This window comes from Scyliorhinus torazame, chromosome 8 (assembly GCF_047496885.1).
Source record: "Scyliorhinus torazame isolate Kashiwa2021f chromosome 8, sScyTor2.1, whole genome shotgun sequence".
NCBI classification, from domain to species: domain Eukaryota; kingdom Metazoa; phylum Chordata; class Chondrichthyes; order Carcharhiniformes; family Scyliorhinidae; genus Scyliorhinus; species Scyliorhinus torazame.
In genome coordinates, this window is record NC_092714.1 from 45,429,018 (window position 1) to 45,441,499 (window position 12,482).

General features: G+C 46.2%; 1 protein-coding gene across 1 annotated transcript in view; it reads right to left on the bottom strand.

Annotated features, from left to right (window-relative positions):
• Positions 1–12,482, bottom strand: part of ros1 (c-ros oncogene 1, receptor tyrosine kinase) — a 400,619-nt gene that overhangs the window by 58,944 nt on the left and 329,193 nt on the right. Inside the window, exon 44 of the mRNA XM_072513469.1 lies at positions 1,957–2,010. Within this exon, the coding sequence (XP_072369570.1) occupies positions 1,957–2,010 (54 nt within the window). The remainder of the gene's footprint in view (positions 1–1,956; positions 2,011–12,482) is intronic.

Below are 12,482 nucleotides of genomic sequence, written 5' to 3' on the forward strand. Positions count from 1 at the left end.
CCGATCGGTGGGCAAGATAATTCGTGGGGGGGGGCCTATGCTCCTCCGCGCCGGGCCCCTGTAGGGCTCCGCCATGTTGAGTGGGGGCTGGTGCAGAGACGGCAACCCATGCGCATGTGCGGACCCGCGCCAGCCGTGGCGCGCATGTGCCAGCCGTGCTGGGGCACGTCTCGGCAGCTGGATCTACGTGAAGTGCTCCAGTGCCGTGCTGGCCCCCTGTGGGTTGGAGGATCGCTGCACCTAGCGGCCAGACGGCATTTACGGCGGCGTCGACACTTAGCCCCATTATCGGAAAATCCCACCCAATGTTCTGCCTAACAGTCACCGATTGGTTCCTGCCAGGTGTCTTTTTCCAAAGAGAACCTGCCAGAAGACCTCCAGAGGAGGAAGGAAGAGGAGCTGCATTTTCTCCTCCTCTCTGCTGCTGGCCGCCTGCTGTCTCCATGAGTCTGTAATGATCTTTACAAGCTGAAGGAAAAATACCCAACTGAAGGCCTAACATTGAGAAAGAAACTAACTGGCTCCTTATCCTTTTATTTTATTATATTATATTTTCCTAACCTCTCAACCACCCTTTTCCTTCTCTGTTGTTTGTCTGTGTGTGTGTGTGTGTGTGTATAGATAGAGAGTAGGGGGAGTTAGAAGGAGGAGTTGGGAATCAGAGAATAGAAAGATGTATTTTTTTGCCTATTTATTTCTAATTACTGTTCATAATAAAAGGTTACTTGTGTCTAAACTTTGCAAACCTGGTGACTGTAGTCAATTTAACTCATCCAAAGCCATGGGTATTAATATAAGATCTAATTTCACTTCCTTGTTATGACTTTGGGTCAAGTAGGGCTGGGATTGACCTAGCACTGGCCTAGGGTATTGTAACAACCTAAACCATCTCTATCTGTGTTCTTAGAAATGACAACGTGCGCCCTATAGCAGTACCAGCCCAAGGCTCACTTTAAAACAGTGAGGTGTTTTAAAAGCAATTAAGCAACGAGTTTCTAGGCATGATCAAAAACACTGCATTGAGTTTCAATCTATCCAAAGTATTTTATCAATACGATGGTTTATTTATAATATATATTGCACTGTTTACTTTTATTTTAATTAGATTTTTAAGCTCTCAAAGGCCTTGTAGAACTGGAGTATGAAGCTTTAATTATACTGAATAATGTTGATAATTCCTCCCCCACCCCCTCCCCTCCCTTTCCTGGTACAGTTTAGGATCTGTGCGCACTCACATAAAGAGTAATGAAAACATCACTCTTAGCCAAATGACTAAAATAGAAACAGCCATTGCATTTCTCAAATAGTTCCCTATTCATAAGAAAATATAAAGCATAGTGCATCACTTTTAGAGGCAATGCAACTGCATGCAAAAATATAACGTTACTTCTGAAGCTCATGAATCACAAGGTTTTTCCATCTGTTCAGCATGTCGTCCTCTTCAATCATTTGAGTGTAGTTATGCCATGTGCTTCCAGAAGTCACAATGAGATCACTGTCTTCTGGTGTGCAGTGGTGGCAGTCTGTCAAAACCCAACGTTTATTTTCAGGAAAAAGTTAAACAAAAGTTAAGGCCAAAATTCACAGCATTTTACCATTTGTCACCGTTAATGTGAAACATTAAAGACACAGGATAAGAGCACAACTGTTTACTTCTTTTCGCAACGGGTTGCTCTGCAGAAATGCTGTCATCAATGGCATCAATTTCAGACGATCACAGATCCCTTTTTTTTTTAAACTGACAGTTTAGCCGTCTCCATCTATTTACAAAGGGCGCAATTTGATCTCCTCCCCTTCTCCAACAAAACATCGGTACCTTCTAATGAATGTTGTCTGGGGAGGAAGCAAGCTGCTCACTACACTGCCTAAGCTTTGTAATTAAGTACATTACTGTAAAGAAAATGCTGCAACCCAGATTTTGTGGTCAATGGCGAGGTAACAACATTCGCTGCTGACCTCGAAGAAAGCTGCCTGGTGTCTCGGTGTCATGGTCTTCTCCTCTGGGATATCCTGATATGCAGAAAGAAGGAGAGCAACCAATCACTTTAAAGTATCCACGTGCAGCAACCAAGAAAGGTTAAAGAGCAATTAAAATGCTTTAAAATTAAATATTCAGACAGAAAAATAATTAATCGAATTAAGATATAAACTAATCATAGAAGCATAGAATCCCTACAGTGCAGAAGGAGGCCATTCAGCCCATCGAATCTTCACTGACCCTCTGAAAAAGCACCTTACCTGGGCCCACTCTCTCACCTTATCCCCGTAACCCCACCTATCCTTTGTGCACACTTAGGGGCAATTTAACATGACCAATCTACTTAACTAACAGAGCACTAAGTGCTTAATTATTTTAAATATGTATTTTTTTAATTATCGAGACATTCCACAAAGATAAAATTAGTTTCTCAGGGCCAGCGAAGGTACTTGTCAGTAATTATGAAGTTAGCATGCCATTAAAAACCCAGCTATGCCTCAAGTCACAAGGTGTAAATTGTCCAAGAGCTTGTACAGACAACTGACAGCGTAAGAATGGAAGTTCCCTTCAATTCTTTAATAATCTTTATTGTCACAAGTAGGCTTACATTAACACTGCAATGAAGTTACTGTGAAAAGCCCCATAAGGTTTCTCATCAATTGCACTTTTGGGGGAAGGGGACATAACTCAGCAGTGCACCCTATGGACAAGCGTAGAAATCAGTGATGGCAGTGACTAGATTTCCATGTTATTCTGCACATGTGCAGACTCCAGAAGGTGCTGACAGTACTGCCATGACTATTACCATAAAATCCGAGGCATTGTCGCTTGCCGATATTTCACAACCTCTGTTAATGTGCATTGCTTATAATTCCCTCTTCAAAACATTTTAATTGAGCAAGTGCATTATGCTGCTCAAACTAATTTCATGTTGGACCTGATAACCATCAGACTGTTCCAAGACATTGATCCAAGCCGAATTAAATCTCTACTCCCAGGGTGAGATTAAAACACCATTAGGCAAACTCCCACAGCTGGGTGTGTAACCTCCCGATGGATGGTCCTTGGAAAAAATCCGATGATAAATCATAAGTTGGTGAATAAGCAATGTGTGAAAATTCCAACAAAATGAGTATGGAAAATATTTGCATATACATAACAGGGTTCCTATGGCAGCAAAGAGATAAATGACCATTGATTTTGAGTATTTTTTGGAATTATTGTTTCAGGATAAAAGTTGGATACAAAGAGAACTCTTTTTGCTTTTCTTTGAACAGTGCCTTGGGATCTTTTACATCTACCGAACGTCGAAAAACTCTTACAACTGCTCTTTTAAATATTACTCCAAAAAGTCAACGTGCTGCCTGATTTTCCTGGATATGACCTGTACTCTGTTGGCTGTTCAACTATCTCCTGTCATAATTGCAGCGTGGGTCTTTTCTGCATGATAGATGCCGTAAATAAATTCTCTGTCACCTGCTGCAGGACCTGATGAATCCTAACTAGTAGCAAGATGATTGCATTCGTCACCAAAGTACCAACCGGATGGCAAGAGTTGTAACCCAATTTTAAGATGGAGGCACTAATATTAACGGGGAGGCAGGGAAGGAGCGAGCTATGGGAGAGCAACTTTATGGTCTGGAAACCCAGAAAAACAGATTTTGCTCCACTTCTGCTGAATTTAATGGCAGGACCTGATTACAGTTTCTGGAATCTGTTTCCTGGCCCCCAGCAGCCAGGGTGAGTAACCGGCTTGCTGGCTGGCTCTCAGGCAGACAGGCCTGTGGCATCAAGCTGCAGCCAGGAGCAGTGAGGAGGGAGGGAAAGATTGGGGAGGGGGCACAGCATGGTGGAGCTTTGATGGGGTGGGCTGAAGAGGTTGAGGGAAGGGATTTGGGGCGAATGGGCCAGAGCAATCAAGGAGGTAGGAAGACACTCCTGTGGAGGGCATTGGATGTTCATTGCACTGTGAGAAATGGAATTGATTGCGAGGGCATCAGATCACTAGAGAGGCTAACAGGTTTGCTCAGCATTCCTGCCCCTCCTGGTTCACGGGTAGTCCTGCAAAAATATTTGCCTGTTCCATGCCATCCTTGCCCAACTTTCTGTCAGGTTTCAGTGAGGCCAAGAAAATCTGGCTAATTAGTGCAAAAGCTGGCCACAAAACAAATCTGAGGCAGAAAGCCTCAATAAAAGATATAAATGAGTGACCTGACTCCTGGGAGTAGATCAGTCACCCACCCTGTTCTGGAATTGGGTGAGTTCTGCCCCTGAGACTTTAATAATTTGTCAAATTACCTGACCCAAATCCATCCAAACTTTGGGGGTGAAAATTCTGCCTGGAAGTCCTGCCAGTGTTTTAAATAACTGCTATTTCTTGGCTACCCTTTACGTAAACTGATATATTTTTTTTAAAATACTGACAGAAACAAGTGCTTTTTAGAAAAAATAAATAAACCAAACCCCGACAGTTCTGGTATCTACAGGAATCTGTCTACCACTTTAGAACCAATTATTTGCACAGAACCTAAGTGTGATCCAAGCGGGAGGCCAGAATAGAGCGAGTGACCACAGCTTTGAATGTTTATTCCTCAGGATCATTTCAGCCATCCATGAGGAACCTGGGAGGAGTGAGCCATTACTTAACGCAGTGCTGAATCCAGAGAGTCATCAAGGCTCTGCTAAGGCAAGCGCTCAGTATGTGCACTTTGGCACCAATCCCATGCTGCTGACATTGAGGCAACAAGGATTCTTTCAAATTGCCATTTTCCCAAGTGTGCAGATAATCAGCAATGGAATACTCAAAAAGCCTACAACAGAACTTTGAAAGCTGCATCATCCAAAACAACAAACTCCAAAACACCGATGGGTATTTATCAGGATCTCACCGCAAAGGTCCAATGGAGCCTGACATCAGAGCTAAATCCATGCGCGACTCAGTTAGGTGACCCACCAATTTTCCTGCTGCCTCATTGCTTGTTTATAGCAGAAAATCTTTGCTCCTATTTGGCCATCTATTGTCTACAACAAATTCAAACGGACAGTATTTGCAATACTGCACATTATGTAGCATTTGCTGCACAATTTAACTCTAGTTGGGACAGAGAACGGGAAACATTGAGTATGTTAGTACATAGGAACATAAGGCAGCACTAGTGGACACAATCCTGGAACAAACAGCAAAGTTGGTCCTAAAATGTCTGCCGCAGCAATAGAAAATGTTTATCTGTGCTCCAATTCGGAGACAGTAAGTAATTCCAACCACTGTGTACAATTAGATTATAAGTCACATTTCATTGTTCTCAGGTGGGTGGAGCACCACAGGCAATTGTCGCTGCCTGGAAAGTAGAGAACCTCTGGTCACTATCTACTGAGTTCATTGCAATGTGCAATATATGGGCAATTGGTGAAGGCAAGATGTAATGCCCACTCCCATCTCTCACCATTTTCAAATAGCATAATTCTACCAACATTCATTATTTGAGGAGGTGACAAAAATGATCGATGAGGGGAGGGCGGTGGATGTTGTTTACATGGACTTCAGTAAAGCCTTTCATAAGGTGCCTCATGACAGACTGGTACAAAAGGTGAAGTCACACGGGATCAGAGGTGAGGTGGGAAAATGGATACAGAACTGGCTCGGTCACAGAAGGCAAAGGGTAGCAGTAGAAGGGTGTTTTTCTGAATGGAAGGTTGTGACTCGTGGTGTTCCACAGGGATCTTTACTGAAGCCTCTGTTGTTTGTAGTATACATAAACGATTTGGAGGAAAATGTAGCTGGTCTGATTAGTAAGCTCGTGGATGACACCAAGGTGGAGTGGCAGATGGTGTTGAGGATTGTCAAAGGATACAGCAGGTCATAGATAGGTTGGAGACTTGGGCAGAGAAATGGCAAATGGAGTTTAATCCAGACAAATGTGAGGTAATGCATTTTGGTAAGTCTAACATAGAGGGGAAATATACCGTATATGGCAAAATTCTTAGGAACATAGAAAGTCAGAGAGATCTGGGCATACAGGTCCACAGATCTTTGAAGGTGGCAATACAAGTGGACAAGGTAGTCAAGAAAGCATACGGAATGCTTGCCTTCATTGGATGGGGCTTCAAATCTAAAAACTGGCAAGTCATGCTACAGTTGCATAGATCCTTGGTAAGGCCGCACTTGGAATATTGCGCACCATTCTGCTCGCCACACTACCAGAAGGATGTGGACTCTTTGGAGAGGGTGCAGAGGAGGTTTACCAGGATGTTGCCTGGTCTGGAGGGGGTTAGCTATGCGGAGAGGCTGAATAGACTCGGACTGTTTTCATTAGAACCAAGGTTGAGGGGTGGAGGGTTCAGTCACCAGGGGGCATAGGTTTAAGGTCTGTGGGGCAAAGTTTAGAGGAGATGTGCGAGGCAGGTTTTTTTGTACAGAGGGTGGTGAGTGCCTGGAACGCATTGCAAAGGGAGGTTGTGGCAGCAGATACATGAACGGCATCAGAAGGCATCTCGACAAATACATGGATAGGGTGGGTATAGAGGGATACGGCATGAGGAAGCGCTGAGGGTTTTGGCCAAGGGTGGTATCATGACCGGTACAGGCTTGGAGGGCCGAAGAGTCTGTTCCTGTGCTATATTGTTCTTTGTTCATTATCTAGGCTTAAAAGACGAATTACTTTTGGGAAGTTACTAAAGAGGAGCTGCTGCACAAAATACTGCACCAGTGAATCTCATAAAGTTTAGGAGCTTGAGTAAAGAGGAAAAACTGGAGAATTAAAAATCATTAAATTTTTATTTTGACTGTTTCAAAGTTGGTGCTCTCCATTATTTGGAATCAAGACACAGTTCGTAAAACTTGCAAGATTATTTATGTGCTGAATGAACAAAACATGTCTTTTTTTTTTAAAATCAGCTTGTTCAATTCCAGCGATCGCAATTGAGATTGATGCTGAGTGTGTTCTCCAGAACGCTTCCATCCTTTGCTTCTACTTCACATACTGAAGTTTCAAAAGCGTGTCGAAACTTGAAAACATGCTCCAAAACCAAGGGGCGGGAATCTCTCAGCCCAGGCTGGGCTGGAAAATCACCGGGACGGGCGCGAATCGCGCGATGCCGCCCCGACGCCGGTCCGCTGATTCTGGAGAGCGGAGAATCGGTGCCAATGGCGCCGGCGGCACGGCGCCGGTCGGCGGCCCCTCCAGCGATTCTTCGCCCAGGATGGGCCGAGCTGCCGCGTAAAATATCTGAGTCCCGCCGGCGCCATCCACGTGTGCTCTTACCCGGCGGAACCTCGGCGTGCATGCATCTGGGGGCAGCCCGGTGGTGGTTGGGGTTCCGACTCCGGGGAGGCCTCCCCTGTGGCCTGGCCCGCAATCCAGGCCTAACGATCAGCAGGCCGGCCTCTCGGGCTGGGGGCCACTTTTTGTTACGCGCCGGCCCCTGTAGCCCAACGCCATGTTGCGTCGGGGCCAGCGCGGAGGAGGAAGCCACAGCGCATGCGCGCATTGGCGTCGGTCCCACTGCGCATGCGCAGACCTGCGGCGCCCATCTGACGCCGGCATCGGCAGCTGGAGCTTCGTGAGTCGCTCCAATGCCGTGCTGGCCCCCTGTAAGGGTCAGAATCACTGCTCCTGAGGGCATGTTAACACTGTCGTGAAACGCGACAGCGTTTACGATGGCGTCAACACTTAGACTCAGGATCAGAGGCCCAAGGTTTTCGCATCAGCCATGCAAAAAAGTCAAAGGGTGGAATTGTCCCATCACACCTGTGGCAGGTTTGGTGGTGGTTAGGCACGGTGAATCTAACGGGAGCCAAAAAGTCGAAAACTCACTGGCATAAAATGCAATTCTCCCAATTGTGGGTTAATGGCGGGTCAGTCTTTCCGCTGCCAGGTGGTGTGAATGCAATTTGAATTCATTTGCCACTGATGAATGCTCATTATAGAATCATAGAATTTACAGTGCAGAAGGAGGCCATTCGGCCCATCAAGTCTGCACCGGCTTTTGGAAAGAGCATCCCACTTAAGCCCACACCTCCACCCTATCCCCGTAATCCAGTAACCCCACCTAACCCAAGGGTAATTTAGCATGGCCAATCCACCTAACCTGCACATCTTTGGACTGTGGGAGGAAACCGGAGCACCCGGAGGAAACCCACGCACACACGAGGAGAAAGTGCAAACTCCACACAGTGACCCAAGCCGGGAATCGAACCTGGGACCCTGGAGCTGTGAAGCAACTGTGCTAGCCACTGTGCTACCATGCCACCCCTAAAATAGCTGCCCATCACGCCTTCGAATTTTGCAACAGACGAGCGTGAAATTACGTTAGTCTAAAACCCAATTGCTAATGAATGTCGTGCACAAGGCGGTCCTCAGTTCGTCAGAGACTTCAAGGTGAGGACAAGAAAACTGACCTGCCATAGTACTGCACTGTTCCTCATGTGCTGTTCACCAGTCTGCCAGGGCAGACTGGTTCCTGCCCTCCAACTCCACGCCAAGGTGGTCTTCATGGACAGCACCCTGCCTCTGAACCCTGTGTCACTGCCTGAGGTTGAGGAGAACAAGAGTCATCCCCCTGGTGCCACACACCACTGTCTATCTGGTCAGCACTGTGCTGCAGGGCTCATGAAGCCACCGCAACAAAGGTCTGAAGTTTGCCCAGGGGTGGAGTGCGAGATGAGGCCACAGTGGGGGGGGGGGGGAAGTCTGATGAAGACAAGGAGTGCAAATGGAGGGAGTGGGTTGGGGGGGGCGGCGGGGGCTCACAATGGCAGGCAAAGGGAAGTTGGACCCTGACAATGCTGCATGAAATGCTTACAAACACGGGGGTCAAAGGGATATCACATCATTTACTGGAAAGGGATGGATGAAGACTCCAGATGCAGTGGATAGAAGTCCAAGTGGGGCATGGACAGCTCACATTTGATGGGCTCCGGGGGGGGGGGGGGGGGGGGGGGGGGCGAATCGTGGAACTGACTTCTTCTTGAGGCTGGTACCATTTTCCCTCTGGGTTGCTGATATCCTGCATGGTCTGGTGAAGACAGGTGGGCTGGAGAGTGTGATAGGATTGCGCTGATAAATAGCCGGGACTTTCGAACCCATCAGCTGACTGTGGGGCGGACGAATCGGCTGCCGGCCCGCCTGGAGATTCAGAGGAGAACTTGCCTGCACATAATCAATGAGATTCCAATCGCAGAATCTGGTGAGGGATCCTGTATTCGGAAATGTGCCGCCAGAGCCACCCGCCCAGAGCCACCCGCCACCACACAGTAGTCTTAAAAACAGGGGGTTCCACCCAGAATTCACCCAGTAGAATGAAATACCATGGGCTGCATTCACCGTTCTGATGACTAAGTGCTGAGGCCAGCATAGTATGCGTAGAATTTCATGACAGGAAATTCAGCGCTGACCCCCCACCGTTTTCGGTAATGATGAGGGGCTAGCAGCAGCGCCGAGTGAAACCCCCACGGACCGTGCCGAAAACGGCCGGAGAATGGCTGGGTGCCGGTCCGTGCACGCGCACGGCTGACGACCTGCACCAGTTGCGCCGTACAACATGGCGTCGACCGTGTGCGAAACCTAACCCGGCAACCGCGACCCCACAGTCCATCCCCTGGCCATCCCCCACCCGTCTCCCAGCCGTAGCGGAAGCCCCCACCCCCCAGCCAGCAGCACGGATCCTGGCTCAGTGTGGTGGCGCTAAAACAGCGCGCGACGAGCAGCATGATGATGCCATTTCAGAGGGGGCAGAGCTTGGCGGGCCAGCATCGAACCGGCGCTGGCCCCAATTTCAGCATAGAAATCCATTCTCCGCCCGATCGTCGATCATGATTCCGCCGTTGGGCTATGGAGAATCCCTCCCCATGGTTGTACAAGTCTCAAATTTGAGTGTAATTGCTATTGACACAGTAGCAGTACATTTTTCAAACTTTGAAATGAATGTTTTGGGTCAGTTGTTGCTTTTCCCTTCTATAGAGTTCTATTGTGCTCAATATTACACTGCCATGTTTTTTGATTAGTGAAGCCTGGAGATTTAATAACAGCTAGTTTTCAAAGGAGGAGATTGGGTTTCTAATCCAATGCCCTGCCAAATTATATTGGTTCCTTCCAGCTGCTACCCCTATCTAACCATATATTTAATCCACAAATATTACTCAAGCACTGGGCCAATGTGAGTCCTTGTGTTCCCCACACCATACTGAAAATAAATCCAAAACCAAGGGAAAGAATCACAAAACCTGCAGCATCTAAACCGTGTCTGCAGCCTCTAAACAGTATCTAAACCTGTCATCAGCTACTGCATTAGTAAAATCTTTCAAGAAAATATTTTATTTTATCATTGCCATCCTTCCGAATACAGCAGGCTGCAAAATACTTAAAAGTTGATTCGAGCAACAGAAACAATTTGTTGTAAAATGTATTTCTTTGCCTTGTTTCCTTGCCAGTTGTATTTTTTATATCTGTTCATGGAATGTGGGCATTGCTGGAAAGGCCAGCATTTGCCATCCCCAGCTGCCTTCGAGAAAGCAATGGTGAGCTGCGTTCCTGAAGTGTTGCAGTCCACATGGTGCAATCAAACCCACATTGCTGCTAGGTAGAAGTTCCAGGATCCTGTCCCGGTGACAATGAAGAAACAGTGATATTCTTCCAAGTCAGAGAACCTGTCAAAGGAGCCTCGGCAAGTCATTGCAGTTAATCTTGGAGATGGTACACACTGCTGCCATTGTGCACCAATGTGGAAGGAGTGAGTGTTTAAAGCGGAGGAGGGGTTGGCACACAGCAGGTTGCCATGTCTAGAATGATGTTGGAGCGGACGTTGACTGGAATGTTGAGTTCACTGTGAACAGGCTAATGTCTTCAGCAATGTGCCATCATAGTGGTTAGCACTCTGGCTTCACAGCACCAGGGTCCCAGGTTCGATTCCCAACTTGGGTCACAGTCTGTGCGGAGACTGCACTTTCTCCCCGTGTCTGCGTGGGTTTCCTCCGGGTGCTCCGGTTTCCTCCCACAAGTGTCGAAAGACGTGCTTGTTAGGTAATTTGGACATTCTGAATTCTCCTTCAGTGTACCCGAACAGGCGCTGGAATGCGGTGACTAGGGCCATTTCACAGTAACTTCATTGCAGTGTTAAGTAAGCCTACTTGTGACAATAAAGATTATTAAAAATCTGGTCTGATTTTTCCCATTTACCGAGCTGTCAGTAACTTCATTTTGAAGCCTGCTTGTGACAATAAACGATTTTCATTTCTCATTTCATTTCACTGCAACACCATTTTGGAGCTCATAGTATCCAAAGAAATTAGTTAAGTTTTCACCCAATATGGTAAACAAAATTATGCCAGATTGATTTTTACATTCATCTCCATTTCTAAAGGAAAATAATCAAATCAAACAGTATAGTTCCACAATTTCCCTAAATACCAAGCTGATGTTTTAGTGGAATTTTGAAGTCAGGATATGCAAAATTGAAGTTGTAAATAGCCAAGACCAGGAGCCAGGAATATAACTTAAAGAACGAACGATTAAAACAAATTAATATATGGAGTTATTCAACAACACTGAATGGAACACTTTCAAAAGTTATGATTCTGAGAATGAAGTATAAATATATAATAAGCCAGAGAAGAAAAATCTGTACAAATCCTGCAGGGTCTACATGGAATGCATATGAGAAAATATAAAAATTTATTAAAAAGATGATCACAGGTGGAAGAGAGACATGAAAAAAGGCATAGCAACTAATGTTCAGTCTAACACAAAAACATTCAGTACCACAACAGCAAAAGACCAGTTAGAGAAGAGATGAGAACCATAAAGGAATCAAATGGACTCAAATTTGATGCTGAACACAAAATAGTAAAAACTCTGAGCAATTGCTCCAAGTGTTGACATGGGAAGACACCAACACACTGTGGTAAACCACTGTGTTCCTATATTAAGGGTTGTACGGTAGAACCTGCACTACAGGTTCACCTAGGCCCCTGCATGCTAGCTCCACCCAGGAGCCGGGTTATAAATATGCATGGCCTTCAGCTAGCAGCCATTCCATCAGCTGCTGTAGGAGGCCACACTTCAGATACTAATAAAGCCTCAGTTTGAATTCAACTTCGTCTCCAGCCAAATTGATCGTGCCTCACATACCACCATCCTCAAAACAGCTCTGCCCGGAAAATGTCTTTATTATAAATAAGATGGAAGCCATAGAGTCATTTATGGCAAAGGTGGTTGCCATTCGGCCCATCAAGTCCAGACCAGGTCTTCGTGGAGCAATCCAGTCAGTCCCACTCCCCTAAATGCCTATCTAATTTCCGTCTGAAATCATTGAGCGTCTACGCGTGCAGCACCCTCGGCAGCGGGTTCCAGGTTATTTTCACTCACTGTGTAAAGAATGTTATCCACACATTCACCCTGTATTTTGCCCTAAATCTTCTATCTGTGTTCCCCCTCCCCCTCCTCCCAGTCCTTGCACCATCAGCTAATGGGCACAGTTTTTCCTTGTCTACCTTACCCAAATCAATCAT